At 53.6% G+C, this 25,330-nt stretch overlaps 1 protein-coding gene across 4 annotated transcripts in view; it reads left to right on the top strand.

Moving 5' to 3' along the window:
- Window positions 1-25,330, top strand: part of LOC133342568 (FERM domain-containing protein 4A-like) — a 103,449-nt gene that overhangs the window by 19,457 nt on the left and 58,662 nt on the right. For 2 of the 4 annotated variants that reach the window (XM_061551754.1, XM_061551752.1), the window contains exons 2-5: window positions 4,668-4,733; window positions 12,217-12,311; window positions 16,143-16,238; window positions 24,164-24,248. In XM_061551754.1, coding sequence (XP_061407738.1) covers window positions 4,668-4,733; window positions 12,217-12,311; window positions 16,143-16,238; window positions 24,164-24,248 — 342 coding nt within the window. Of the gene's footprint in view, window positions 1-4,296; window positions 4,529-4,667; window positions 4,734-9,890; window positions 10,099-12,216; window positions 12,312-16,142; window positions 16,239-24,163; window positions 24,249-25,330 lie in introns of those variants that run through there. The other 2 variants (XM_061551753.1, XM_061551755.1) reach the window with 2 other exon arrangements.

A 25,330-nucleotide genomic window follows, 5' to 3' on the forward strand; every position in this document is an offset into this window, starting at 1 on the left:
AATCACGTTAGCTCTTTGATGAAGAGCTACCCCACCACTGGACTTCAACCCAGGGCATCACAGGTGCAGGTCCCATGACCTAACTCTGGGTAACAGCTACATGATGGGGACACCTGTGACCTGGGATTGAACACTGGAGCTCGTAACGCAGGCACCGGTCCTCTTGTGAGAGGATCCGGGTGTAGGACTTTAAACCAGGGGCTTGGAGGTTCTGGCTCAACGACCGTGTCACAAACACAGGGAGGGGGGGTCCCTTCATCCCAATGCAGAGAGCCAGTGCCCATAGGCTACCTCGTGGCAGATCTGAGTATTTACTCTCCAAACCGGCTCGGGCAGCTGCATGCAGTCGGTGTGTTTGCACCGCGCGTGTTTACAGACGCGCGGCTGTCTGAGCCGGAGCCGTCTCCCAGCTCAGCGCATGGTCGCCTGGCTCTCCCTCCACTATGTATGTCGGTCGAACTTCTTCCGCACCGTACGTGCTAATCGGAGGTGCGGAGGACAACGAGACGCTCGCTGCTTTTAGCTTTACAACACAGGACAAGTGGTGAATCCAGCGTGGTGTTCTGCCGTCCCGTCCGCTCGCCGGCGCCCGGCTGCCCGCCGCGTGGCCGGGCACACGTCCACGGTTAGCGGCGAGTCGAGCGATCGCACCCCAGAGCTGCCCGCGTGGATTCCAGCTGCAGTCGCTCGCCAGCTGCTGCGTGAAATGTAAAAAGTCGGCGCTGGCGGATTCGAGTGCCGCTCGTTGTCGAAGTTAGCGGTTCATTTCCGGTGGTCACCCTGGTTAATACCAAAGGCGTATTAACCAGACAAGGACACGCCGTCTGCTGCGGAATGGATGTTAAAGATCCTGTGGTGTTATTCGGAAAATAGGAAGCCATTGCAGCCGGTGTTCTGGTCCAACTTTGAAAATAAATACTCGCAAATGACTTAATTAAGTAAAATCCCAGAGCAGCATGCCCCCAACTGACAGGCAAGATCCGTCGAGTGTAACACAGCAGCGCCATCGTAAATAATGAAGCAAATGCATTTGTTTTGGTGATTTATCAACAAAGTGAATAAAATCTCCTGTTACACTAATGTTGCATGCATAGCCTCATCGGCTTAATAATCCGTTGTTTTCAAAGTGTACAATTCACACAAAGATGAGAAGTGTTTGTATCTCTATTTCTAGGAAAACGAATGACAAACTAAACTATATAGAACTCACAAGACAGACAGTACAAGTTAGGCATTACAAACAAGCCAACTAAATCGTTGATGTCTGACTTAATTGGCTTTTCTCAATGGTGCCAATTCACCCACTCGTGGTCATCCTATGTAGGCACAAATCCTGCCATGAGAACGTGGAATGGCCCGGTCCAAGGCTGCCATGGTAGTTGACCACTGATTTGCGCTTGTTTGAGTGGGGGAGACAATTTGAATTCTTATCAGAAATCTAAAACAAACCTCAAGACATATTTGCACAACCCATCGCCCCTATTAATCCGGTGATAATCTCACGGGATTGATGGTACAGTGGTAAAACGGCCAATTGTGTCAACACATCATTTGGACTCTATTCCCGATTATCAGCGTGGGCGACAGATGTGCCTGCGTGTATGGGGGGGGGGGACAGGTGGCCTGCGTTGGGACTTAAGTGGCAGCCCAGGGCTGAGCTGGCCTGTAACACAATGGGGCCACGCCGGAGGCCTCCGGGGCACGGGATGGCACTCGGCACGGACTTCTGAGCTTGCGCTTTGGACCACAGCATCGGGGTGGGGGGGGGGGGGGTACCGCTTTGTGGGAAGTCCGCAGTGGTTATGTGAAGAATTGGACCCAGCCATAGCAATGTGGAATTTCCACCACTGGCGTTTCAACGCAGATGGAGATGAGAAACCGGCCAAAATTTGTTTATTTTGAGCATGGAAGAAAATGACAGCTCGTTAACATTGCCATAGGGGGACCACATGGCGGGTGACCTAGACTGCTATTGGAGTGGCACCCGGGCACCAAGCGAGCGAGTTGACTAGGGTGGTGTTTAGAGGATTTGGCTGACAGAAATGTCCACGTGATAAGCCACTTCGTTGAGGTGTTATTTGTGGCCAGGTCGCCTCTGACAAAAAGTTATATAGCTCAGTGGGCCTTACCTGGTAACATAAAAGTAGTTTAGTTTATAGTTACATTTTTGTGACGAGACCGCGTGAGACACAAACCTGGGAGGTGAGGTGCCAACCACGGAAGAAGAATACTTGGATCTGGCAGGAGGAATGAAGCGACGCCAATGTGCGGTGCCGTGGTAGTCCACGGCGTGGTCTGAAATGCCGTGCGTGGCCCTCGTGTTGTCGTGAATCGGTGAGCACCCAGGGCGCTGCTGTCAGTGCTCCTCGGGGTTGTGTTTTCCGACAGCGACAGTACAGCCGAGCCTCCGGGTACCGTGCTCCCAGGCGCTTGTGGGTTATCCGCTTGAAATGTTGACATTGAGATCCGCAACGAAAGCAGATCCACGTGTAATGTTTGTTTAGATGTCAGCCACCTGCAGAACACGCTCCCGTTAATCCTCACGCAATGCGAAGACGACGGGTGTTTGTTGGTGTGTTGTCATATACTGTGCGTGTGTGACCTGCGTGTGTGACCTGTGTGTGTACGTGCATGTATGGCCAGCAGTGACGATTATCTGAATTGGTCCTGGGCCCCCAACCCAACAGTCTGTGAAGGCTATATGGGGGATCTTTGTCTTGCATGTTTATATGAGGGGAGTGGTGGCGCAGTGGTCTGCGCACGGTGCTAGAGAGCTGGCTGCCGTCACGGGGGAGTGGCAGCGACATTCTAACCCAGGATCTCAGCGGTGCTCCGGCGTGGACATTGTCAGTCCCCTGAGCCGCCACCTCGAAGATGATGGACCCTTAAAAAACTTTCTAGAAATAAACAAATCCAATCGACCTCCCAGTTGTAAACGGCATGGCGTTCACTCTCTAAAGCACGATTTACAACTCCGCGTGAACGAAGCGTTGGGAGTTTAAAGGTGTCGACTGAGCGTGCCGAGAGAGTGTGACGAGGGAGGGGAGTTGGACTGAACATGCTTCTATCCCTCTACACTTTCAATTTGTGTGTCAGGTGGAGTCGTGAAGGAAGCCGGTCAACACCTCGGGATTGATTCCTCTTTTTGCCAGCGTGGCAGTGCGGCTCTGTTGGCACAATGAACGTCACGCGTGCGTGTTCACCTTTTTATTTTCGTGCTCGCAACGCCACAATAATGTTCAAAAAACAAACCGCAACGGTCTAGGAGATAAACGAAGTGTCGGTGCTGTTTGACAACAGCTTTAGCAGCCGCCCCGTGGCTTGGGGGCTGCCTTGTGGGCGAAGCGCGGGGGGAGGGGGTAGTGGGGGGGCGGCATTCGCAGCGAGCTCAGCCCCAGACTTTAATTGCAAACTGCTGCTGCCGCTGCTGCTGCTGCCGCTGCCACCGCCGCCGCTGCTCGGGGTGCGCGCCCGCGGGTTTCCTGTGCACGAGCTCCCCAGCCGCCGGGCGTCCCCGCCTAGAGCCGTGCGCACGAGCGCACGGCTCTCCCGTTCCACCCTCGCACCTTGGGGGACGCATCCTGCGAGCCGGCACGCCGAACGAGACTGGCGTGGCCAGAGAGTCACTTGCCTGGACGTCTTTGTCTCCCCGGCGCCGACGTTTACACGTCGCCCGCTCGGCTCTGCGCGTGTTTATTATGAAGGGCTTTTGTTTGCCCCGAGGAGAGGCCCTGGACAGATGGAGGCGTGCCGCCTGCCGTGTCGCTGTGCACAGACAGGAGTTGAACTCGTCTGGCTGACGTCGTGGGATGTGGTACACGCGCCGGAACATTCGCGTGCGCTCGGGCACACGGATACACCCAACCAAGCACGCACTGCTGCTTCACCCTACCAGACAAAGACAATCTCCCTGTGTAGCCTTCACAGGCTGTTGGGGCAAATTCTGTCGGCGAGCACTTATGAAGGCCGGCACGGCACATGAGTTGGATGGGTGGCCAGCACCACGCCCGGCCGCCTTTGTCTCCCCAGTGGCGATGTTTACACACCGCACCGGAGACTCGCCACCGCCAGCACCACGACCGAAAACTCAACACGAACGCAACTCGGCCTCCCTCCCACCACCACCCCCCACACTCGCTCACCCGGCCACCCGACCCCCCTACCTTACGAGCCAATGGCACAGTTGCCGGTCTCAGCTGTGTTTGGACGAACAGACCAATGGGTGCTTAACTCACTGTTGTGTTTGGGAGGAGGAGGAGGGGAAGGGGAGAAAAAAACTAAAAAGTTAAACGGCCGTGGCTGGAGCTGCTCCGCGGTCCGCTGCTCCGTGCCCGTGGCCCCAGCGGGGCGCGATGGACACCCGCGCCGCCGCCGCCGCGAGCCAACGCGCGACCTCGCGGGGACGAGGCGGCTCCCCTCGCACGGCCACGCTTCCGGCGCCTTCGCACTAATCGCCGACGGCGGACGCGGGACCTGGAACTCGCAGCGTGATTTAAATGTCGCTCTTCCAACCGCCGAGTCGGAAATGGTGGGTCTCCCGGCGCTGCGCCGTGGGCCGCTTGCCCGGAGCTCCGTGCGTCGTCTCCCGTGAGGACGCTCGCTCGCTCGCCCGTCATCGCGGCAGCTCCCCCGGCGTCGCTAATCCGTGGCGTGTTTCTTGCGAACAGATGGCGGAGGGCCGGCGCTGCCAAATCCATCTCTTGGACGCCCGCAAGTTGGAGCTGCTCGTCCAGGTAACGAACCTGCACCCGCACGACTCCGTGGCTCCATGCCCCTCGTTCGCCGGGGGTTTGTTGCTGAGTGCTGTCGGTTTGTGCGATTCGTTGCCTCTTTCTTGATTTCGTTGCCTCTTGTTCCCGTGCTCGTCCGGCAAGTTTCTCCGGCGCCTCTCTTGCACACGTGGCCCTCTCTGATCTCTTGCCCGCTTATTCGCATCTCTCGCGATCATGGCGTGCAAATCGTAAACATCACATTTCGTAGATCTCACGCTTGCCTCTCGTGAAACTCATATCACTCGGTATCTCATTGCGCTCGCACTTTGACGCCATCCGTTACACATCTCTGCAACATCTCTGAACTCACACCGTCTGTTGAACTTCTCTGTCACATAATCACACATCTCGTGCATTTCTCTCCCACGTGATCTCACCTGTTCCACTCATCCACGTCGCTCTCTCTCTCATCTCTCCTCTGTACAAAACATCTGTCACTGTGCGCAGACAACGAACCCCCGTATCTGTTAGCGAGCACCGATGAAGGCCAACACGGCATACGAGGGGGGGTGAGTGGCCAGCACCACCCCTGGCCGCCTTTATCTCCCTCGTGGCGATGTTTACACACCGCACCAGGTACTCATTTGAGACTGAGCCGACCTGTACGCGCACACACACACACACGTGTACGCTATCTTCACATCGGGTGCGAGCACTGCCACACGCTGCTGGTTTGAGCAGGAAGACTCCTGGGTGGCTGAGTTAATGGGTGGCTGAGTTAATGACCCTCGCTAATTCTGCCCGTGTTCGCGATGACCAATGATAATTACCGTCGTGCGTGACCCCACTTGCAGGGGGAGGTCATTTGTGGGATGGCTCGCACGTGGCTAATCCAGCACTCTGGAGGCGAGGGTTGGTGGAACACAGATCTGTGAAACCCCCAAACCCACTGGGCCTGGCAGGTGGTAACACACTGGCAGTACAGCAAGTGGGTTGATGAACCTGGTTGTGCGTACCTGTGTGATCTCCGCCTACGCACGGGTTTTTAGCCTTCCGCATGCAAAGTGCCCGCTGATGGAATTGGGCAAACATCCGAGTGCAGGAGCCTCTTGAGAAGAGTCTTGGCCTGGCGGTGAGGGCTGCCTGGGACAGGTGATGTAGTATTATTGTTGTTGTTGTCGTTTTCATCGTATTCTAAGTGCAGCGAGTTGATGGTTTCAGCCTGTTCACCAAAGCGCAAAACCCATCGTGCTGTGTCTGTTGCACGTAGTCTTTGCCCAGCTCTGCTGGGGAAAGAAAAAAAAACGAACGTAAATAAATGTCACCCGATGGTTGCGCAATCTACTTTGCCCTTTGCAGAACATAAATGGGCGCTGTGTGAGAGAGGCCAGTGGAAGCGGCTGCGGCGATCGCTCCGTGGCGTCGTCTCACGGAGCCCTTGTTCCGTCGCGACGCTCGGAGCAGTTCCCACAAGGGGACGCTTCTTCCTCTTCCTCCTCCTCTTCGTCACTTGAATCCCACGGCGAGGGCTCGCTCGTGCGCTGGGAAGGAAACAAACCTCCATCCGATACAGTCCACGTTGAGTTAATTTGGCAGTAACTAGGGTGTTTGTCGGGGCTAAGTGGATTGGGCGTGTGGAGTGGGGAGATTATCGGGTTCACGATGCCGCCGTCTGCGTTGGCCGTCCTCTACCGAGGAGGCACGAGAAGTGGGCGGCCGCGTGTTGCTCGGGGCAGGGCTCTGGACGTGCAGCGAGGGAGTCGCTGGCAACAGAAACTGGCGCGACGTGGCTCGCGCCAGCAAGGGGCACCCTGGGCCTGTTGGTGAAGTCCCGGGGGTTCTGTGTAGAGGTTACGGCCTTGCTTACGCCACCGCTACGCCGCCGCTACGCCGCCGCCGTGGCAGCAGCAGCAGCAGCAGCAGCAGGGGCGGTACAAAAAATATGGTAGAGTTATCAACATTTTTCAGAATCATATGTAAACCTCATTTATTTGCAAAGTAAACGAATGCATAGAAAAGTAGCTGGTTTTTGTATAAATAAAAATGGAACCCTTAAATATATTAATAAATAACCAGTGAGTTGTATCCCCATGTGTTGGTAAGCTATGCACTATCATGTTATTTTTGGAAAGCTACGGTGTTCAAGTTCACTTGAACTTGTATCGGTCGCAGCGTTCATGCGTCCAATGACTCGAACTTGGACGTGTCCTCTCAACCATGTGTTCCGCCTCCTGTCGTCTCGACGTCTGTCCCAAGCACGCATCTCTTTACGCCGCTTTGCACACTTCTCAGCTTTGGCTCCACTCTCTCCGTCCGTCTCCGCGTTCGTGATTTGTATTCCATACCGGGGGTCACGCGCACACCGAGTACAATCCCGTTGGTTTTAGAGCAGTTGCACGATGCTTTCATTTGTGACTTTAGATTTCCAAAAGCACTCCAACCCTCGCCTGTTTTTGGCAGCTTTATTTCACCATTAAGCCTTCCCCTATTCACAGGGAAGTGGTCACCGTCCTCCTCCTGCTCTTCACAAAGTGGCGGTTGCCCTGGCGTTGGCGCTACTGCTTGGGGCTCGCCCGCTCGCGGTGATTTGCGTGACACTTCGAGTTGCTCTGCGCACCCCCCTTACCCCCCCCCGTCCCCCCGAGTGCCGGGTAACGGTCGCTCGGTGAGCCGGCGTCCCCACAGCACCGCTATTTGCCGGGATGATCGGCCCGGCGTGCTTCAAATCCGCGTCTCCATGGCGACCGAGCGAACACATAACGTGCCGCAGCCCGGCGACTGCCCCTTTCCGCGCTCTTTTTGCGATGGAGAGCTGGGATTGGTTGCCTGCCGTTCATCATCATCGGGCCGTGGTCAATCCGCTGCTGGATGAAGACCGGCCCGAGCCGCGGCCAACTTTCACGATCCTCCGATGCAATGATCCCACTGCCACCGGCACGCTAGCGTTCGTCTCGCCGCTCCATCTCCCCTCGGTGGACGCGTTCTCGGGAGAGTTCCACTCTTTGGCTGCCACTCCGTGATTATTCTTGACCCTCGGCTGTTGTCCCTTTCTGGCAGTGGCACGGCCGGCCCAAGCCCCACTTCCCCGTTTACGTCCTTCAACCTGCGTTCGCTCTCTCATCCACACGCTTTCTCTTTCGCTCTCTAAGCGTAATCCCAAGAGTGCGTCTCTCCGCGCTTCTTTGAGGACTTTACACTTTTCGTTCCATTTTATTTGTTCACGACCACGTTTATGAACTGCAGCAGTGATAGTTTTACACAGTGCGCATTACGATGCAATTTTAATGCAATTCAAATTAATGCACATTTGCTTTAATTCACTAGGGGAAGTCCGGTTTAAAAAGGAGACCCAGGTTATCCGAGTTACATTGTGAGCAGCTGCTATTGTCCTGGCTGGTGTTATTATCATTGTTGGGACATTAAAAAAAATTCGCATTTTTAGGAAGTTACAATTGAAAACTATTGTGCTCTTTGCGACTGAGACACGGGAGGGCAACACAGAATTACCACGGGATTATGAGACGCCACTTTTAATGAAGCACGTTTAAGTTCAGCACCCTTAATGTAGCCATGCGTGCGAGCAGATTGAAATTTGCGATGATCTTTGTCAAGGGAGACCTGGGAGTCCAATTAAACGCCTCTCCCTGCCACAGCGAGCAATGAGGTTATCAGCGCTGAGCCAGTGTTGGAAATTCCACATTCCCATGACGGTGGCCAGTCTGCAGTCAATGAGCACTGTTGACTTTCCCAAGAAAGTGGTGTCCTGAAAGTGGTGCCATACCATGTTTGGCCAGGAGGAGGCCGTACGGCAAGTGGACTAATCGCCACGTTTCCATCCGTATGTGGGGTTTAGAGCGTTGTACTCTCGCACGAAGAGTGGGTTTTCTTGCCATACGTTTAATAAACACAATTCATCATCATTAATTGGCCAAACACATGTAACAAAAATACCCAAAGTGGTGGCAGGACCCTCCTGAAAGAGTGTCCTGGGACTCGGGGTGACTTTCCTGGGTAAATACCGACAGTTCCAATTTCCAAATAAAAATTTTCCTTCCAACTTGCGCTCGCAGGAGAAATGGTCACTGACAGGAATAAGCAACGCCTCACTTGGAGACAACTTGTGATCTAAAACAAGTTACTCTGCGTGTGCAAATACCCCATTCCCCTTGCGGTAATCTGGATGGATTATCATCCGTTGCGTACGTGCATGACGGTAACAATCATTTGTGGCCCTTTGTTTATTCGCCGCTTGACGAAGGCTTCCCCATGACAGTTTCAATCGTGGGGGTTGTTGACCATACTTCACCACGCTGATCAAATGCAGGATGGTGATGATGGGGGCACCGATGACTGGTTAGCTGTGACCGGGAATACAACTCGGGTTGCCGGGTTCACAGTGCGGTCGGCTAATCACTGCATATACAGCTAGAAAAAAAAATATTACATTATGAACATCGGTTTGCATATAAAACATTTGCCAGTGTCGCTCACATTTTTTTTTGCTAATTAAAGACCAAGTTTCATGTCCCCAAATAATTTCCAAGCATACATTTTTTTGTTCACAGAAATCTTCAAATCTCTGGGGCTCTCCTCAATGAAAATCCGTTTCCCGCCAGGCCGAGGCCTGCATTGCTGCCATGATTTAAGGCGGGCGGTTTAAAGGGCCGCTATTTGTCTAAACAAATAAAAGATCCGTGGTCTATTTGGCGAAAAACCAACTCTTGTTAGAAAAAAAACCCCATCTCATAAATCAGGAAAGCTTCACTCCTGGGCCATGTCGAGTACAACAAAGGAGCCACAGACGAGGCATAACACGCAGGGGGGAGGGGGCTTTGTTCACCCTTTGATTTTAATCAAAAACAAAAAAATAACGACCCTTCCCAACAGACAGACTTGGCGATCATTCCCCTAGCATTGTTGCTTTGGACTGCCTTAAGTTTGGCCTTTAAGTCTTTTTAGGCATTCGCAGTGAACCATCACAATGTTAGACACGTACAGTTAACAAATTAAAACAAATCTATCCTCAGGTGACGCGCGACGGTTGGATTATCGGCCGCTCCTCGCTTGCGGCTCCGTGGCCGACGCGACCGCCCACCCGTTAACCCGTTAACCCGTTCACCGTTACTTTAGTAAACGATACAAACAGATCTTCTACATCGTTGTCCTCATTGTCTGCGCGTAAGAGATTCGTGTTGTGCGGCCTAATAAATTGCCGTGTGCGTGGCATTGTCAGTGTTTTTGTTTTAGACCCTTTCTCCCCATTACCGCCCCCCCCTCCCCGTATAATGGGGAGTCGACTGCGCTTGCTTGAAGCAGATGTTAGTACGAGTTCCTGGCTGTTTCGTGCGAGGTACAGCACCGTTGCGCCACTCTCTTCGCGAACGCGGTGAGGAACACATTCATAAATAAAAAAGGCCAGTTTAATCACCAACAATCCAATTGGCTCTCTATGCCAATTTTTTTTCTTTTCCCCCAGCAGCATTGATAGTGAAGGAAATCGTGGACTGAAACGGTGGACTGCCGCCGAGTTGCCGCTGACATCCCGAACTCTGTCGGCACGATGTGGTCCGTTCATGGCCACTGAACTGCCTGGCATTGCACTCGGCAGCCCTCTTAGTGCTGCATAGCAACTAGGCCCGTCAGGATGCATCGATTCATTGATTGTTAATTGATTCCTCTGCTCAGGATGTGCAGAGGTGGATCTAGAAATGTTTCCAAGAGGGGGACAGTCCCAAAATTTAAGCATTTTAAATAAGGCCCGACATTAATAGTAATATTTATTCCTAAGTTGGGCGCTAGTCTCTCTATAGGACCAACTATGCTTGATTTCCCACAAAGTGGAACTTACTTTGTCGACCCCAGAAGGATGATAGGCCGAGTTTAACCCCTGACCTCGGATATGAACTGTCAACCTTACAATTGTGAATCAAAGATTTTTACCGGGGCTTTTAAATAAACATATCAATGGGACCCATTGCTGGCGGTGCCTCCGCTACAACAAAAACCCTGGAAAAAAATCACTGGCTGAAAAAATTGCACTTAAGCTCAAACGAAAATACCTCGTTTGCCAGCAAAGTAATATATTTAAAACCAGAATGCACACACGTTGTACGTGTTACCGAGTGTACGGTGAAGGGGGTCTCGACTCCGTGTGCAGTACAAGACGCCACATTCATTCGGCCTCGCTCGCAGCCCCGCCGGCTCCACCGCAGCCAAGCCGTGGCCGGTTAACGCTTCGCTTGAGCCGCTTTTGAACGTTTGAAAACGTTGGTTTCGCGGGTGGTGTTGTTGATGGCATCTGGGTGGCTCCGTGGGCTCTAAATAGTCACGTCACATCGCTGAGATGCGGCGGTTCAGATCCGTGTTTTATCGAGAAGGAGAGAACACGCTGTGAGGTGAAACTACTCGAGCTATGTATTACGAGGCACCATGCCATCGATTAAAGTTAATTCTTAAGCTCATCCCCATACATGCATTGAATTGCATGTATGGGAGATATTTTTGTAATTAATAGATGTTGCGGTTAATGGGCTCATGTGGGTATCTGCAGCTGTTAGTGGCTGCTGCATTCATCACACTGTTAACAGCAAAATTTTACTTTTGTATAAAAGCGCGGTGCTGAATTGCGACGATTGGTGACGTTTCCGTGGTGTAAATCATTACGCCTCGAGTTGCATTACCCAGTCGTAACGTGCCGAGCGACAGACCCGGCCGCCTGTGTCAAACGATGGCAGGCACAAAATCCTGACGTGGCAAGGTGGGGCCTTGTTCTCTGCACGGGGATTCCCCAACATATAAAAACATATCTGATGTCTAGAAACCTGGGACCTCCTTCGTTTCCCTCAGGAATTACATTTTCAAAGGCGAAAGCGTCTCCCTCATAACAAGTTTTTATTTTGGCCTTGAGCACAGCGGTACAAATTCAACATTGTTATGGCGGAGGGGAGTCTTGCAACTGGACAACCACCGCGCCATCAACCTTGGAGAAACGATGTGCCGAGTCGATCCCCGACCGCGAGTTTAGTTCGTAACCTCGTGTGAGCCGGAGCTGCCCCTCGTGCGCCGACGGCCATTGCAGTGCGGTTGAGGGGGACTGCGAGGATTTGCGGCACCCAATCCCTCGGCAACTCGGAGCCTGTCCTGTCGCATCCCATCACAAACATTCCGATGCCCTGCTGCAGCCTGGCCGAGGGGATCCACAGCGGCAGCTGTCTCTGTGCGGCCTGCAAGCAGCTTTTCTTTTTCCATTAGCGGGGGGGTCACGTTGCGCGGTGGTTTTTCCTAATCCAGTCATTGACGTGGCCTGCCCGCGCTTTTTCAAATCGTGTCACAGGATCTTTGGCGTCCAGCGAGGAGTGGACGGCCTCGCTTTCGTGGTCAATCCGGCTGCAACGTCAACCGGGGTTGGCCCGCGGGGGCTCGGACCGCGGCCTCTTACAACGAGCGGCAAACGCGGTGCTGCGCGCGTCTTGACGGCGCGCCGTGCGCTTTGTGTTTGTTGCAGCCAAAGCTGCAGGGCCGCGAGCTGCTGGACCTGGTCGCCTCCCACTTCAACCTCAAGGAGAAGGAGTTCTTTGGCCTCTCCTTCTTCGACGATGCGTGAGTTCATCCCCAGGGCGCTCGGGTCTGGCACTCCCCGCCCGCCGGTGCGGTTCAAGGAGGAGGCTCCCCTGGTCTCCTCCGGTGGCGAGATGTTAACGATCTCGACTGGTATACTGGAGGTTGTGGGTTTGATCTCGAACCTGACGCCTGTATATTTGGAGCTTGCATGTCTCTCTCTTCTCGTGGTCGCGTGGATTTTCTCCCTGTCCTCCGTTTTTTTCCCTCTACGTTTAGAATCGACATCACGTGTTTAGAGTTATGAGAGCTTGGGGCAATGAGACGATGATGGGGAGCGATGTGAGAAGCAGCGAGAGCAGCATTGTAGCTGGCAGTGTGGTGAGCGGGTGGCTGGACGAGTGTGTTATTGTGACCTGCAGTGTGTTAAGTGGCGAGGTGAGTGAATGGGTGAGTATATGGGGGAGTGAGTGAGTGAGTGGGTGAGTATGTGGGAGAGTATTGGGAGACTGTTGTTGTGACCTGCGGTGCGGTGATTGCACACACTGTGTATGAGGCGAAACAGTCAGTCTGTTTAACGTTTCCCTCTGCGCCAAGCTCCATAGGCCAACACGGAGCGGCTCCCACAATGCACCGTGAAAGGGTCCACAGACAGTAGCAGCGTGCCTATTGAGGGAGTCTGGCTGCGGTGGCTGTTGAGGCTGCACGGGCACCTGGCTGGGTGCAGCTGTGCCGTGCAATAGCAGGCAGCAGACAGCAGGCAGCAAAGACAGCAGTCGCTTCACACGCCACAGTCGCACCCCACCGGCACCACGGGGCGGCGCTATGTGGGTGGTTTTGAGCTTCGTAAATGTCACTGGAAAATCCACTGCTTTACGGAGCTTTACACAAACCAATTTGGATTTGAAATATAACCGCGGTCTCAAGACGCTGTGCAGACTACGCGAACGTGTGCATCGTGGGGGGAAAAGGGTGCGCATATACACAAATACACACGTACACCAATATACACACAAATACACATACACACAAGTACACATGTACACATATATACATACACATACACACACATGTACACCAATATACACACAAATACACATACACACAAATACACATGGACACCAATATACATACACACAAATATACACGAGGGGGTGGGTGGCCCGCACCACGCCCGACCGCCTTTGTCTCCCCAGTGGCGATGTTTTCACGCCACGACCGGTTAAAATAATTGTCGCTGGTGTTGGCTGTGAGCGGGAATCAAACTCCGACCGCCAGGTTAATAGCATAGCGCGCTAACTGCTACACTACCGCTCCCCACATATACACACACACACAAACTGAAATGGGCATTTTCCGTGTTTACATTGAGGGAGCTTGCAGTACAGGAAAACGCTGTAAATCATGGGGGGGAGGGGTGGGGTTTTTCAGAAGTGTTCACTAAAACATGCTAACGAAGCGACGTTTACGTTTCCCCATGGGATGGATTTTCTTTTTCAAGTCCGAACAATATTTTGTTTTTGCTCGGTTTTTAAACTGCGGAATTGCTTTAACCTGCGCGCCGACCGTTTATAATTTCAGGATTTGCGGGAACAATTTTTTTTTGCCAAGTGTAAATTGATATCGCCAAAATGTTTGCAGGGGGACGCACAAAAGCCCCATTGTTGCTGCCTCCGAATTAGCGGAGCAGCGTTGATCAAACGCCTCGTAGGACAAGGGCCCGAGCGCCAACCGGGGCCCCAGCCACGCTTCGCAGGCCGGGGGCGTCCAGGCTGCGCTCGGTGGTTCGTAGTCACAAACGCTCGCGGCGGCCCCACAGGTAGCCCCGGTTAGGTGCAAATTCTAGGCGTTTGTGCAAAGCGTTTGCCGACTGAATGTGTGTGTGTGCGCGTGTGTGTGTGCTGACTGTGGCAAATGTGTGTGTTATATGTTGACCCTCTGTGTGTGTGCCGACTGTGTGTGGAGCGGTGGCGCCGTGGTTAGCACAGTGCGCTACAAACCCAGCAACCCGAGTTCGATTCCAGCTCACGACCAATAACAGTGACGAATAGTTGAACTGGTTCTGAGCCTCCTCTAAGTCGATGTAGCCTTTAACGAGAACCTGTTGTGTGTAAACATTAGCATTGGTGAGACAAAAGTGGCTAGGCGTGGTGCTGACCACCCACCCCGTCATGTACCGTGCCAGCCTTCATAGGTGCTCGCTAACAGCACTTGCCCCAACAGTCTGTTCAAGGCTTCGCTGGCGATCGTTGTCTTTGCTGACTGTGTGAATGTGTGTGCTGAGTGTAGACTGACTGACTGTGTGTGTGTGTGTTGTGTGTACTGACTGACTGTGTGTGTGCTGACTGACTGTGTGTGTGCACTGTGTGTGTGCTGACTGACTGTGTGTGTGCGCTGTGTGTGGACTGACTGACTGTGTGTGTGCGCTGTGTGTGGACTGACTGACTGTGTGTGTGCTGTGTGTGTGCTGACTGACTGTGTGTGTGTGTGTGCACTGTGTGTGTGCTGACTGGGGCTGTCTCTTGGGGTGTGTGGCCACCTGCCACATGGCTCCCTGCTGTGGCTGTGACGTACACGGTCGCGAGCACAGCGTCAAGCAGCAGGACACCGTGAAACACTCATTTGTGAATTCCGACTCTCACATGACCTGCAGATGGCAGCGTTTACTGATCAGAGGCAGGGAACTTCATCAGCTTTGTATCGCCTAACACTTTGCAGGTGCCCGTTCGTAAAATGACGACGTATCATAGTGTGCAGCGTGTGCCCATCGAACAAAAATCCACATTGAACAAAAATCCACATTGCCACGACAGGAACGGGTTCTCTCTACGGATAGCGCCACCCTGGGTTTGGCCACAAAGCGGTGCTCAATTAAAATGACCCCAGAAGTACGACGGACTGAGCAGACCATCAGCCCAAGATGTGAACTCTCATCCTTCCCGTTGTGAGTGGAACACTCAAACCTGTCCGTCTGCTAAGTAGCACTAGTAAGTTCAAATTAATGAGACGTTATGCACGAAATTGGGCGATGCAACGTAGTAAAATAATATCAGCAATTGTATTATCATAATGATTTTTTATGATCTTGCCTAAATCGAGATTTTCAACGTTCGTTACGCTATTGTCACGCCGGATTTTGGACTCTCTCAAAACTCTGATGAGGACTTGAAAGCGCTTGGCGGGAGAGTGGCGTGCACCTGCGCGCTGGCTCAGGATTTCCCAGGGAGCTGCCCAACAACAGCCCCCAGTGCTGGGCTCAGACCTCCCTCCGCGCACTGCCAACCCCAACCCCACACTGCTGTCAGCACCGTGGCAATTGTTCAAGTTTCACATTTTCTGCATTCCTCCAAGTAGTTTTTTTTGCAATCTCTTATCGCTTAAAAGCCCTTGTCGTATATTTTTGTAATTGTTTTTCATAGAAATATATATATATATAACCTATGAGGACTTTAAAAAGTGAATCTGTCTGTGATGGCTGGATGGATCATGGCTCAGAGGGCTAATAATGGCTGTGTCGGATGACGGATCGTTGTCGATTATATGTCCTGTTGAGGCACGCACCACAAGGCATTCTGTAAATTAACACCACTGTAGATCCGACGGTCTCAGGACAATCGAGTCCATATATCCGCCTCACAGTTGAGTCCACAGCTTCTACAGATGTCACAGCACCCTGCTCCCCTGTGGTCTCTCCTCCTCCTGGCATCTCTGCGTCGTTCTCTCTCCACGCGAGCGAGCGAACGCCATGCGGCGCCGCGTTGCGAGTTTAAATCGTCACCGATACCGACTGTCGCTGCATCGTCGTGACGCCTTGTTGAACGGTGGAGGCGTTGAACCGTTGCCTCCCTGCCGGTGGTGTCCGTGTGACGGCAGGGGCCATCACAACTGGCTGCACATGGACCGCAGGGTCCTGGACCACGACTTCCCCAAGCAGCCGACGGGTCCTCTCCTGCTCTCCTTCGCCGTCAGGTGGGATCTCGCTCTCGGCTACGTGAAGGAGGTTATCAAAAGACGAATCAAAGCAGCGGCATCTTTCAAATCAAACGCACCCCCCCCCCCCCCCCCGCGTGTGCCGGCTACCTCTTTTGGCTGAATCTAAGCCAGCAGTGGAGATTCTACATTCCTGCGAGCGGCGATCAGTCTTTCTGTAGGACGACTGCTTTGCCCTAAACTGATAGATTTACGTGCATCTATTTGTAAAACAATACAGTGCACGTACGTTGAAGAGTTGACGCACATACACATGTACAATTTCCCAGCGCTTTTGATTCCGTGCCAAATGTTTGAGCGCACTGCCCTATATAGTTTATTATCACAAGCAGATGTTTGGCAGCACGGCCGGTTACACAACGTACACATGGCGACTGGCTGGCCTCGTCCATGCCCACTGTGTGATGCGTTCTCTAGCGTTGAAGGCGACCCGTGTCCGTGGCCGTGATGGGTTCCGCCTTGTCGGCGGCCACGTCGCCATCGTCGTCATCATCAACACGTGATATTTGTTCCGCGCGTCCGACGCGGTACACCTCGAGGCACGCTGCGGCAGGGGTACGTCCACGCTGGCGGCTGTCTCTGTGTGGCACAAGGCAAAGCCCAGAAGTGGCCACCAAGTGGGCTTAAGTCTGGCAGGAGGGGGCGGTGATGGTCCGTGGCTTCCGAGTTCAGTCGTTTGCGAGCAATCGATCGCTGTCGGACCGTGACGCCGGCAACGCGTGGCCTCTTTATTTCAAATGACGTCGTGGGATCTTTAGCGTCCGCCGTGAAAGCAGACGGCACGCACCCGCGGTTAATGTGATGCGCTGCTGTGTATTAACCAGGGCGGCCAGGAGGCTCGAACCGCGAACGCCTCAACAAGAGGCACTGCTGGTCCGCATTGCCTCTGCGATAGAGCGGCCTCGTCGTAGAATAGCCGGGGGGGGTTGCTGCCGTCGGCAGGCGGCGGGGCGTCTCTGAGCGTGTCGTCCGGACGTTGTCCGCGTCTCGAGTGCACGCCGCCTCTATCGCCAGTTCACCCGCGATGCGCCCGATCTCACCAGAGCTCACCAGCTAAGCAAGGTTGAGCCTGGATAATTAGTGCTGGGATGTTGTTGTTATGGGAGAGCGGGGCCGTGGGGTTGGGCAGCAGAGGGCAGTGCAGCACAACCCATTGTTGTACTGTACTCTGCGCTCCCACGTCTGTGCTCCCCGCCTTCCCCAACCCGCAATGACAGCGTGGTGAAGTACGGTCAAATAGCCCCCCACAACCCACGCACCGCGGGGGGGGGGGGGGGTGCATCCAGCAGTGGATTGTACGAATACTCGAAGTGTAATAATAATCCTTGTAATCTTCAAAGGGCCACGCACGTGAGCCGTTGCTACTTTTCGCCGTGACTGAGTCGTTAATCTCCGTTGCCTCATCCAGCCCTGTGACGGCCAAGCCCCTTGATCCCTGCCGCTCACCTCTGTGTCCTCTGCACACACGGAGAGGCAACCGCCTTCGAGCGGCGAGGCAGTGGTTTCCCTGCACTACAGCGCGGGCCTTTGGGCCAGCGCTTGCCTTATTCTCCGGACCATCGGACACCCGGGAAAGCGAGGCGCACCGCGAACGTTTGGCGTCGTTGCGAAACAAGATAGTGGTTTATAATTTATAATATGGAGAACACGGTAGTGCTATGCCGTCTTCCGCAATATGGTTATGCACGCGCTGCATTAAAAGGGGGGAGAGGGTGATTCTGGTGTGGATTGAAACACGTCTTCTGGAAAACGCAGCGTTCATTCTCTGCGTTATCAGACGCACCTCCAACTCTTGCTTTGAAACACGGGGGGGGGGAATAAGCACATCATGATAAGGCATATACGGTAAATCTGTTGTATGTCATGAGGCAGTCATGGATATTCCACATTGCTGTGGCAGGGGCTTGTATATGGAATGGATGAGCACTGTTGACCTCCCGCAAGGCAGTCTCGGATGATCTTGTGGTCAAATCATCCTCTGCCTGGGATTCGAACTCAGGCTCTTGGCAAAGCAAAGTGCTCTGACCATAAACCCAACCAGCCAGACGGGATGCATGCCTCTAACCCTGACACTGGCAGGCTGGGCATGGGTCGGTGGGTCACGTTGTGATGAGCGCACTAATGACGCGCACGAGACGACCACTTAGTGGGCGACCAAAGTGGTGCCTGCAGGGGGCAGTACAGCAAGTGGGATTTGTCACGCCCTGCAGCTGTAACTGTCGCTCGTCCTGCGGCCGTCACTGCAATGCGTACGATTGTTGCGCGTCAATTTAACAACAATAGTTTCACAATGAAAGCTTTGGCTGCGGTGTCGGCATGTCCCCCAGGGGGCTCCTTGTGGCCGTGCCCGGGCCTGGAGCTGCTGCTGCTGCCGCCGCTGCCGCAGCTCCTGCCGCTGCCGTTGTTGTTGTGTGATGCAATCCGTGGTGAAGCCGGGTTGTCAAGTGTAACACGTTTGTGGGCTCAGCCCATTGCTCAATGTCTCCTTTTAATGCTGTACTTTTGTTTCATTCTGAAATAATGAGTACGGAGGTATCCGTTTTAAATCATCGAAATATCATCGGAATTAAATCCGCAATTGGTTTCTTTTGTCATTGTTTTGTATTTGCACGTGTCTTTGTTTGGCTCACGCTGGCTCCTTTCTATGCCAAGTTGGGGAAAGGCGTTGTGGATGGGATCGGCGAGGAGTTTCCGTGAATGGGGCGTAAATGCAGGGAGGGAGAAGGACGGCACGGCGCTGACGGCTGCGGTGGCACCCAGAGGGCAGCGGCCAAAGGGAAGCGCTGTGGCCCACATGGTGGCGATGGGACGGCAGGAGGAGGAGGGGAACCTGGAGGGTCAGGTGATCGCTGTGCAAGAGTCGCTCGATCTGGCAGAAGGAAGGAAGCGTGGCATCGGTCACATGGGCTATAAAAGACTGTTTGACTTAAACTGGTCTGAAACAAGTATTTTTGTTGTTTGCAAATAATGACGTGACTTTTTTTAAGCTGTATTCTTTAAGTGTTTAAGTATTAGATCATTATTGGTTTTTTTTGCTTGGGAAGATTTATTTTTCTAGTCCCTCTTTCGCCTGTCCTAATAGTTGCTTGGCAAACACGGAATGCAAACTTGAGCGAAAGAAATTATCCTTGGGAAAGAAAACTACGCGGGCTCTCCTTATTTAGGGGCGGAACGCGAGCCTCATCACGGCCCTGCTGATGCCTTCTTGGCCCGCGCAACGTCTCCTGTCAAAACAAACGGTCACCTCCCAGCGGATTTAATTTCCTCGAATGTTTGATAAATCCTGCCGACGGAGGCTGTGGGAAGGTTCGGGTAATTGCCGCGCCGCGATATGGGAACGCTCGCGGGCCCTTTCCAAGTGGCACTTTTCAGAAGTCTGGGCGGAGGGGTGGTGGGGCGAGGACCGATTGGGTCGGTGGTTATCCTGGCCCTCTCCGCGCGCTTACACCTCGTCTCAGTCTTTTGAGCAGGAATCAAGTAATTATTTCCACGCGTTCGTTTATATCGGCGGATTGCTGTACGCTGCCGTCCCGCTATCGCTGGACTGGTCCGCGAGAGGGATGCTGCTGCCACGATGCGGAGTGGCGGCCGGCATCCTGGACCTACTTCAGAGCAGGGGTCGCCAGCGGTTCGATCTCCAGGCGCGGCCGTCGACAGCTCGGTTGCATACAGCACACGCAGCCAGTCGGCAGGACGTGTGTGTGGTGGGGTGAAGTGTGGGTACTCTCACCTCTTAAGAAACGTTTGGACATTGTGAAAGGGTGAACCGGGGTCCGTCTGGAGCAGCTGTCGTGAGCTCCCTCTGGTGGAGGTTGTTCTGCCAGCAGTGGCAAGGCGTGTTACCTGTGCAGTATGCCTCGCTGTGTTCCATATCAGCCGACTTAGGTGATGGGAGTGCGACCCTGCTGGCGAGTGCGCTGCTGGCCTTGATAGGTTCTCACCAACAGCAAGCCAGCGAGGCTGAATGAGGAAGTCACTGTGTTGTGTACGTGTGTGAACGCGTGTTTTCTGGGGAACGGTAGTGTCGTGGTTACGCATTGCGCTGTGAACCCGCCCATTAGAGTTCAACTCCTGCTGACGACCAACACCAGTTGTGAATATTTGAACCGGTTCTGGGTCTCCACCTCGGTCGATTTATCCTCAACGAGTGGCTGGTGCAGTGTGTAAACATTGGCAATAGGGAGGCAAAGGCAGGTCGGGCGTGGTGTTGGCCACCCACCCCCTCGTGTGCCCGCCTTCACAGAGTCTGTTAATGTGATAGGGGGGGGGGGGGTCTTTGTCTTAGTGCACGTTTACGAATGGGTGCTCTCCAACAGCACTTGCCGCCGTGGTCTCTAAGGATGCAGCATATGGGAAATTTGCGTCCGTGCGACATTTATCATCAAACAATTAATGAAAAACTAAAAGCGTAAAAATAAAGCAATTATTGTAACTCGTTCATTGTTTACATTCTGCTATCGAGCCTCCGTGCTGCGGCGAGCCTGCCTAAGTGGATGAGCGCGTGTTGACTCTGCGCATTACGCGGGCAGGGCGTGCGGGCGCACAGATGGCCTCGCGCACACGTGGCGGCAGCTCCACTAATTTGCAGGGATTACACCACGTAAAGCGTGCGTGCCCGCTTTAGGGAAATCCAATCGTTATCTGCTTATTGGAAGGGCTCGTCTTGCTGAGGAGGCTCCCCCCCCCCCCCCAGACAACTGGGGAGGAATCGACCCGCACTGTTTGTCAATGGTCTCTTAAAGAGGCGGTGTGTGTGTGTGGGGGGGGGGGCCCAGGTGGCTTCAGGAATATCGTGACGACCGAGTCGCTGAGCCGACTCCGCTGAGCCCGTCCTGGCGTTCTCGAGCGCAGCGACTCCGTGGCCTTCGTGTCGCCACTGTTGGACGCACGAGGAAACTGCGTCGAGTAGAGAGAGAGGTTCACTTCAAGCGGCTCCGCCTGTCCCTTTACACGCACCATCCGCTTAGCGCGGTTGGCTGCGGATGGTGCGAAAGAAGTTCAGCATACACACGTCCCAGGTTTCGGAGCGCACGCCTGTAACACGCCTGTATCGCGCCGCTCCAGAGGAAAAGGTTGGGGATATCGGAGAGACTTGTCGCGTGAGCAGGGCCTCTGGGCTGTGAGGTATCCCAGGAGCTGGCAGTACAGCAAGTCGCTCGGCCTCTGCCTTGTTGGATCCAACGCATAAAGTTGCGTTACGAATTATGCCAATTGTATCCCATAGTATTTTTATATGAATGTATCAGTAGCTCTCGAGCGAGGGAGTCTTAAAGCGTACGAGGCTGTCTGCTAAATAAAGCAAGCCCACAACTGAATTTACTGCAAGGGCTAATTCTCTCCCATTGTCCCTGGTTTGTACGGTCGTTGGTGACCCAGTTGAGACCAGGCAACCCTTAAGAGCTCCGTTGAAAGGAATGAACAAAACAAAACACAATCGCGTGCTATTTCATGACGTTAGCAAACCAATATTGATCCACAACACCACGGGGGTGGAAAGTTGCTTCCGTGAATACAAATCCAAACTTGCACTTCACATCTCCAATTCTGGCTCCTGGCTCTAGAGCACAGTATGGCGACGTGCATCGTTATGAGCCATGATTGATCCACTGCTGGATAAAGGCCTCTCCAAGCCATTGCTACCTGTCATGGTCTCGCGATGCAACAGTCCCATCTAGCTTCTGCACAAGAGACGATTTAATCACGCTGTCGCTGAAAAAAGTAAACGCCACCATTGCGGCTTTCAAATGCCTCTCCATGCTGCTCCTCCGGGCGTGGGGCCCGAATTCCCACGGGCGAGGGCCACCAGCGTGTCACCGTTCTGTTCGACCCTTGCGCGCACGATGGCAGCGGTAGCGGCGGCAGCAGCAGCAGCGTTCAGGAGCTCACTTCCATCGTCGAGGTCGATGGAGCACGACGAGAGGGTTTCGGGAGAGAGAGTTTGAGCACTTTTGCTGTTCCTTCTCCTCATCCGTTGAAGGAGCGCAGATGACGGTTGTTTACTCGACGCACCATAGTTTGGATCGTGTGACCACGTGCGCGCCACTGCGGCTTGTGTGCGTTTCCCTGCTGACGTCCCCACGTGGCTGGTGGTCACGCCGCTCGGTCTCGCGTGGTTGCTCATTCTCTCGTTAACAAAGCTCGGACACCGTGCTGGACGGCCCACGACAGACAGCCCGCGATAGACAGCCCACGACAGACAGCCCACGACAGACAGCCCACGACAGACAGCCAACGACAGACAGCCAACGACAGACAGCCCACGACAGACAGCCCACGACAGACAGCCCGCGACAGACAGCCCGCGATAGACAGCCCGCGACAGACAGCCCACGACAGACAGCCCACGACAGACAGCCCGCGATAGACAGCCCACGACAGACAGCCCACGACAGACAGCCCGCGATAGACAGCCCGCGATAGACAGCCCGTGACAGACAGCCCACGACAGACAGCCCACGACAGACAGCCCGCGATAGACAGCCCACGACAGACAGCCCACGACAGACAGCCCGCGATAGACAGCCCACGACAGACAGCCCGCGATAGACAGCCCACGACAGACAGCCCGCGATAGACGGCCCATGCGTGCAGCAATTTGTTTCTGTAAAACAACAGCTGCTACGCCCTCTCCACGTTACGTACGTGTGTATGTTGAACTTCGTTCGCACCGTACGTAGCCAACCGTGCTCGTCGGAGGTGCGGGGGACAATGAGACGCTCGCAGCTTTTAGCTTTACAACTCACGGGACAAGTGGTGAATCCAGCAGCTCTGTGGTTCGCGTTTCCTCTCTTCGAGGGTGTGAGCCTCGGTTTGCTCCGTGATTCATGTTTGGTATCTCCGACACGGCCATTTGTGCCACCCAAACCACCCAATTGTTTTCCATTCAAAAACATAAAATCTCCTCTGCTGCTTTTTATTTCACTGCGTTTATTTTTCCTGAAAGTTTTTTTTTACAGATTTCTTGGTTTTATTACAAATGCAGTTCGTATTCATTGTGTTTGGTTGAGGTGGGGGCGGGGGGTCATTAATAAAAGAATCGGCTCCCACTATTTGCTTTTACGTCTCACGAGTTCCCCAGGATGTTTCCCCAGAAATATTATTTCCTTTTTAATGAGCCGATAGGGGTGGGCTTGAACACATGCGGCACGGCTCGCTACACCCTCACCACAAACAGGAAAGCGGTGCGGTCATTTCCCACCGACGCCTGGACGGGGGCCACCAACACCACCAATACAAAGATGGCCTTCGCTTAGACGTGCAGACAGTGAGATGGCCTTCATTTAGACTGCAGACAGTGAGATGGCCTTCATTTAGACTGCAGACAGCGAGATGGCCTTCGCTTAGACTGCAGACCACAAGATGGCCTTCGCTTAGACTGCAGACAACGAGATGGCATGGGGAGAGGGGGTGGAGGAGCTGCTATCGCCACACCCGTGGCGCAGGGATAACCGTGCTTGTACGTACGGTATATACGTACGTTGAACTTCTTTCGCACCGTACGTAGCCAACCGTGGCTAATCGTAGGTGTGGGGGAAGGACAACAAATCCACCGGCCACAACGAATGGTAGAGGGAACTGCTTCGTCGCGTTGTTTTAAGCCGAGTCGTCCCGGAGGAGGACCAGTCCAGGTCGAGATGCGACTTGCCGCTGGTGTGTTGTGCATCGCGGTCGGGGATCCATCCTGCCACCGCTTGCATTGCTGCGCACCTGGCTGACATCATCCACGCGTTGCCAGAGGCAACGATTCACAAACCTGCATTTGCATCCGTATTCTGCCAGCAGTTGTATTAAAGTTGTCTAATTTATTTAATCCGATTCGAAGACTGTGCTTTTTGTCCGCGGTGTCGTAACGCGAACCACGCGTTGACGATGCGCCTCGCCCCGCCGCCTCTCCGTGCACGCAGATTCTACATCGAGGACATCGCCTTCCTCAAGGACTCCACCACGGTGGAGCTCTTCTACCTCAACGCCCAGGCGCTGGTGCACAAGGTAACGACGGACTGCACTCACACCTGTACGTGTGCAGACAAAGGGGCGCTTAGAGACCGACGGGTTCTAATCTCGCCACGTGGCACCATAGGTAGAGTGCCCGTCTCACAGGTGGTCGTCATCGATCCACATCCCAGTCCAGGGTTGGTGACATTCGTGCCACTTTGTGGGAAGTTGGCGTTGCCTGTCGTGCGACAAGATCGCTTTCCCTGCCACGGGAGTGTGGAATTGCTGCCATTGTTGGCTCGGTGCCAGCAATGAGAATGAGCGAGAGAGATGCATTCTCTGGTTCGGTTTACAGCTGTTTGTGACTACTCTACACGAATCCCCAGGTTTGTCCTGAAAAAACGCACACATCCGTGGGCTGCTCTTCATTTGTTCTTTTGGGCAAAGGTCTCCCTCCATCCAGTTCGATTTTCCATATCGTTGAATCGCATCCCACCGTCTCACTTTGTACCCACCTCTTCCTTCCTTTTGCTCCCTCCATTCCATTGTTAAGTTTTCCCATCTGTCCTCTGATGTCCTTGCTCGATGTTCCACCCATATCTCTTGTTCACATTGTACATCACATCTCTTATCCTTGTTTTAAAATCTCAAACTTAACGTGTAACGTTGTGCCCTCCTCCAACCATGCTCACACCCTGGGTCGATCAACCTGGGGGTGGAGCGTCTCGGCCGACACACGCCATGGGGTGGGGGGATATGACCGCAGAAGTCGATATTCTAAAAAGTGTGTCAACATTTTATCCACTCGCAGGAGTGATGGGGGGGTGATTTGACCTTTGGCTGGGATTTGAACTTGTGACCTTTCGATTATGAGTCGTGTACTCTGACCTCAGCGTCACCTGTTGAAGTAAGAAAATAACAAAGTTTAACCAGGTGAGAACTCGAGCGAGACCAGGGCAGTCTCATTGCAAGGATGATCCAGATCACGGGAATGGCAGAAGCAAAATGGCTGGATACCTGGCCACATTTAAATAACTCCCCTACATTGTGTTGGTCATGAGTAAGGCTATGATTTTGTCCCTTAAATTTTTTTACATTCATGGCCAAGCAATATCTTCTCGTGAAATTGCAGTGCA

The sequence above is a fragment of the Lethenteron reissneri genome, chromosome 15 (genome assembly GCF_015708825.2).
Source record: "Lethenteron reissneri isolate LAM-NWPU_2019-01 chromosome 15, ASM1570882v1, whole genome shotgun sequence".
In the NCBI taxonomy this organism is placed as follows: Eukaryota; Metazoa; Chordata; class Hyperoartia; order Petromyzontiformes; family Petromyzontidae; genus Lethenteron; species Lethenteron reissneri.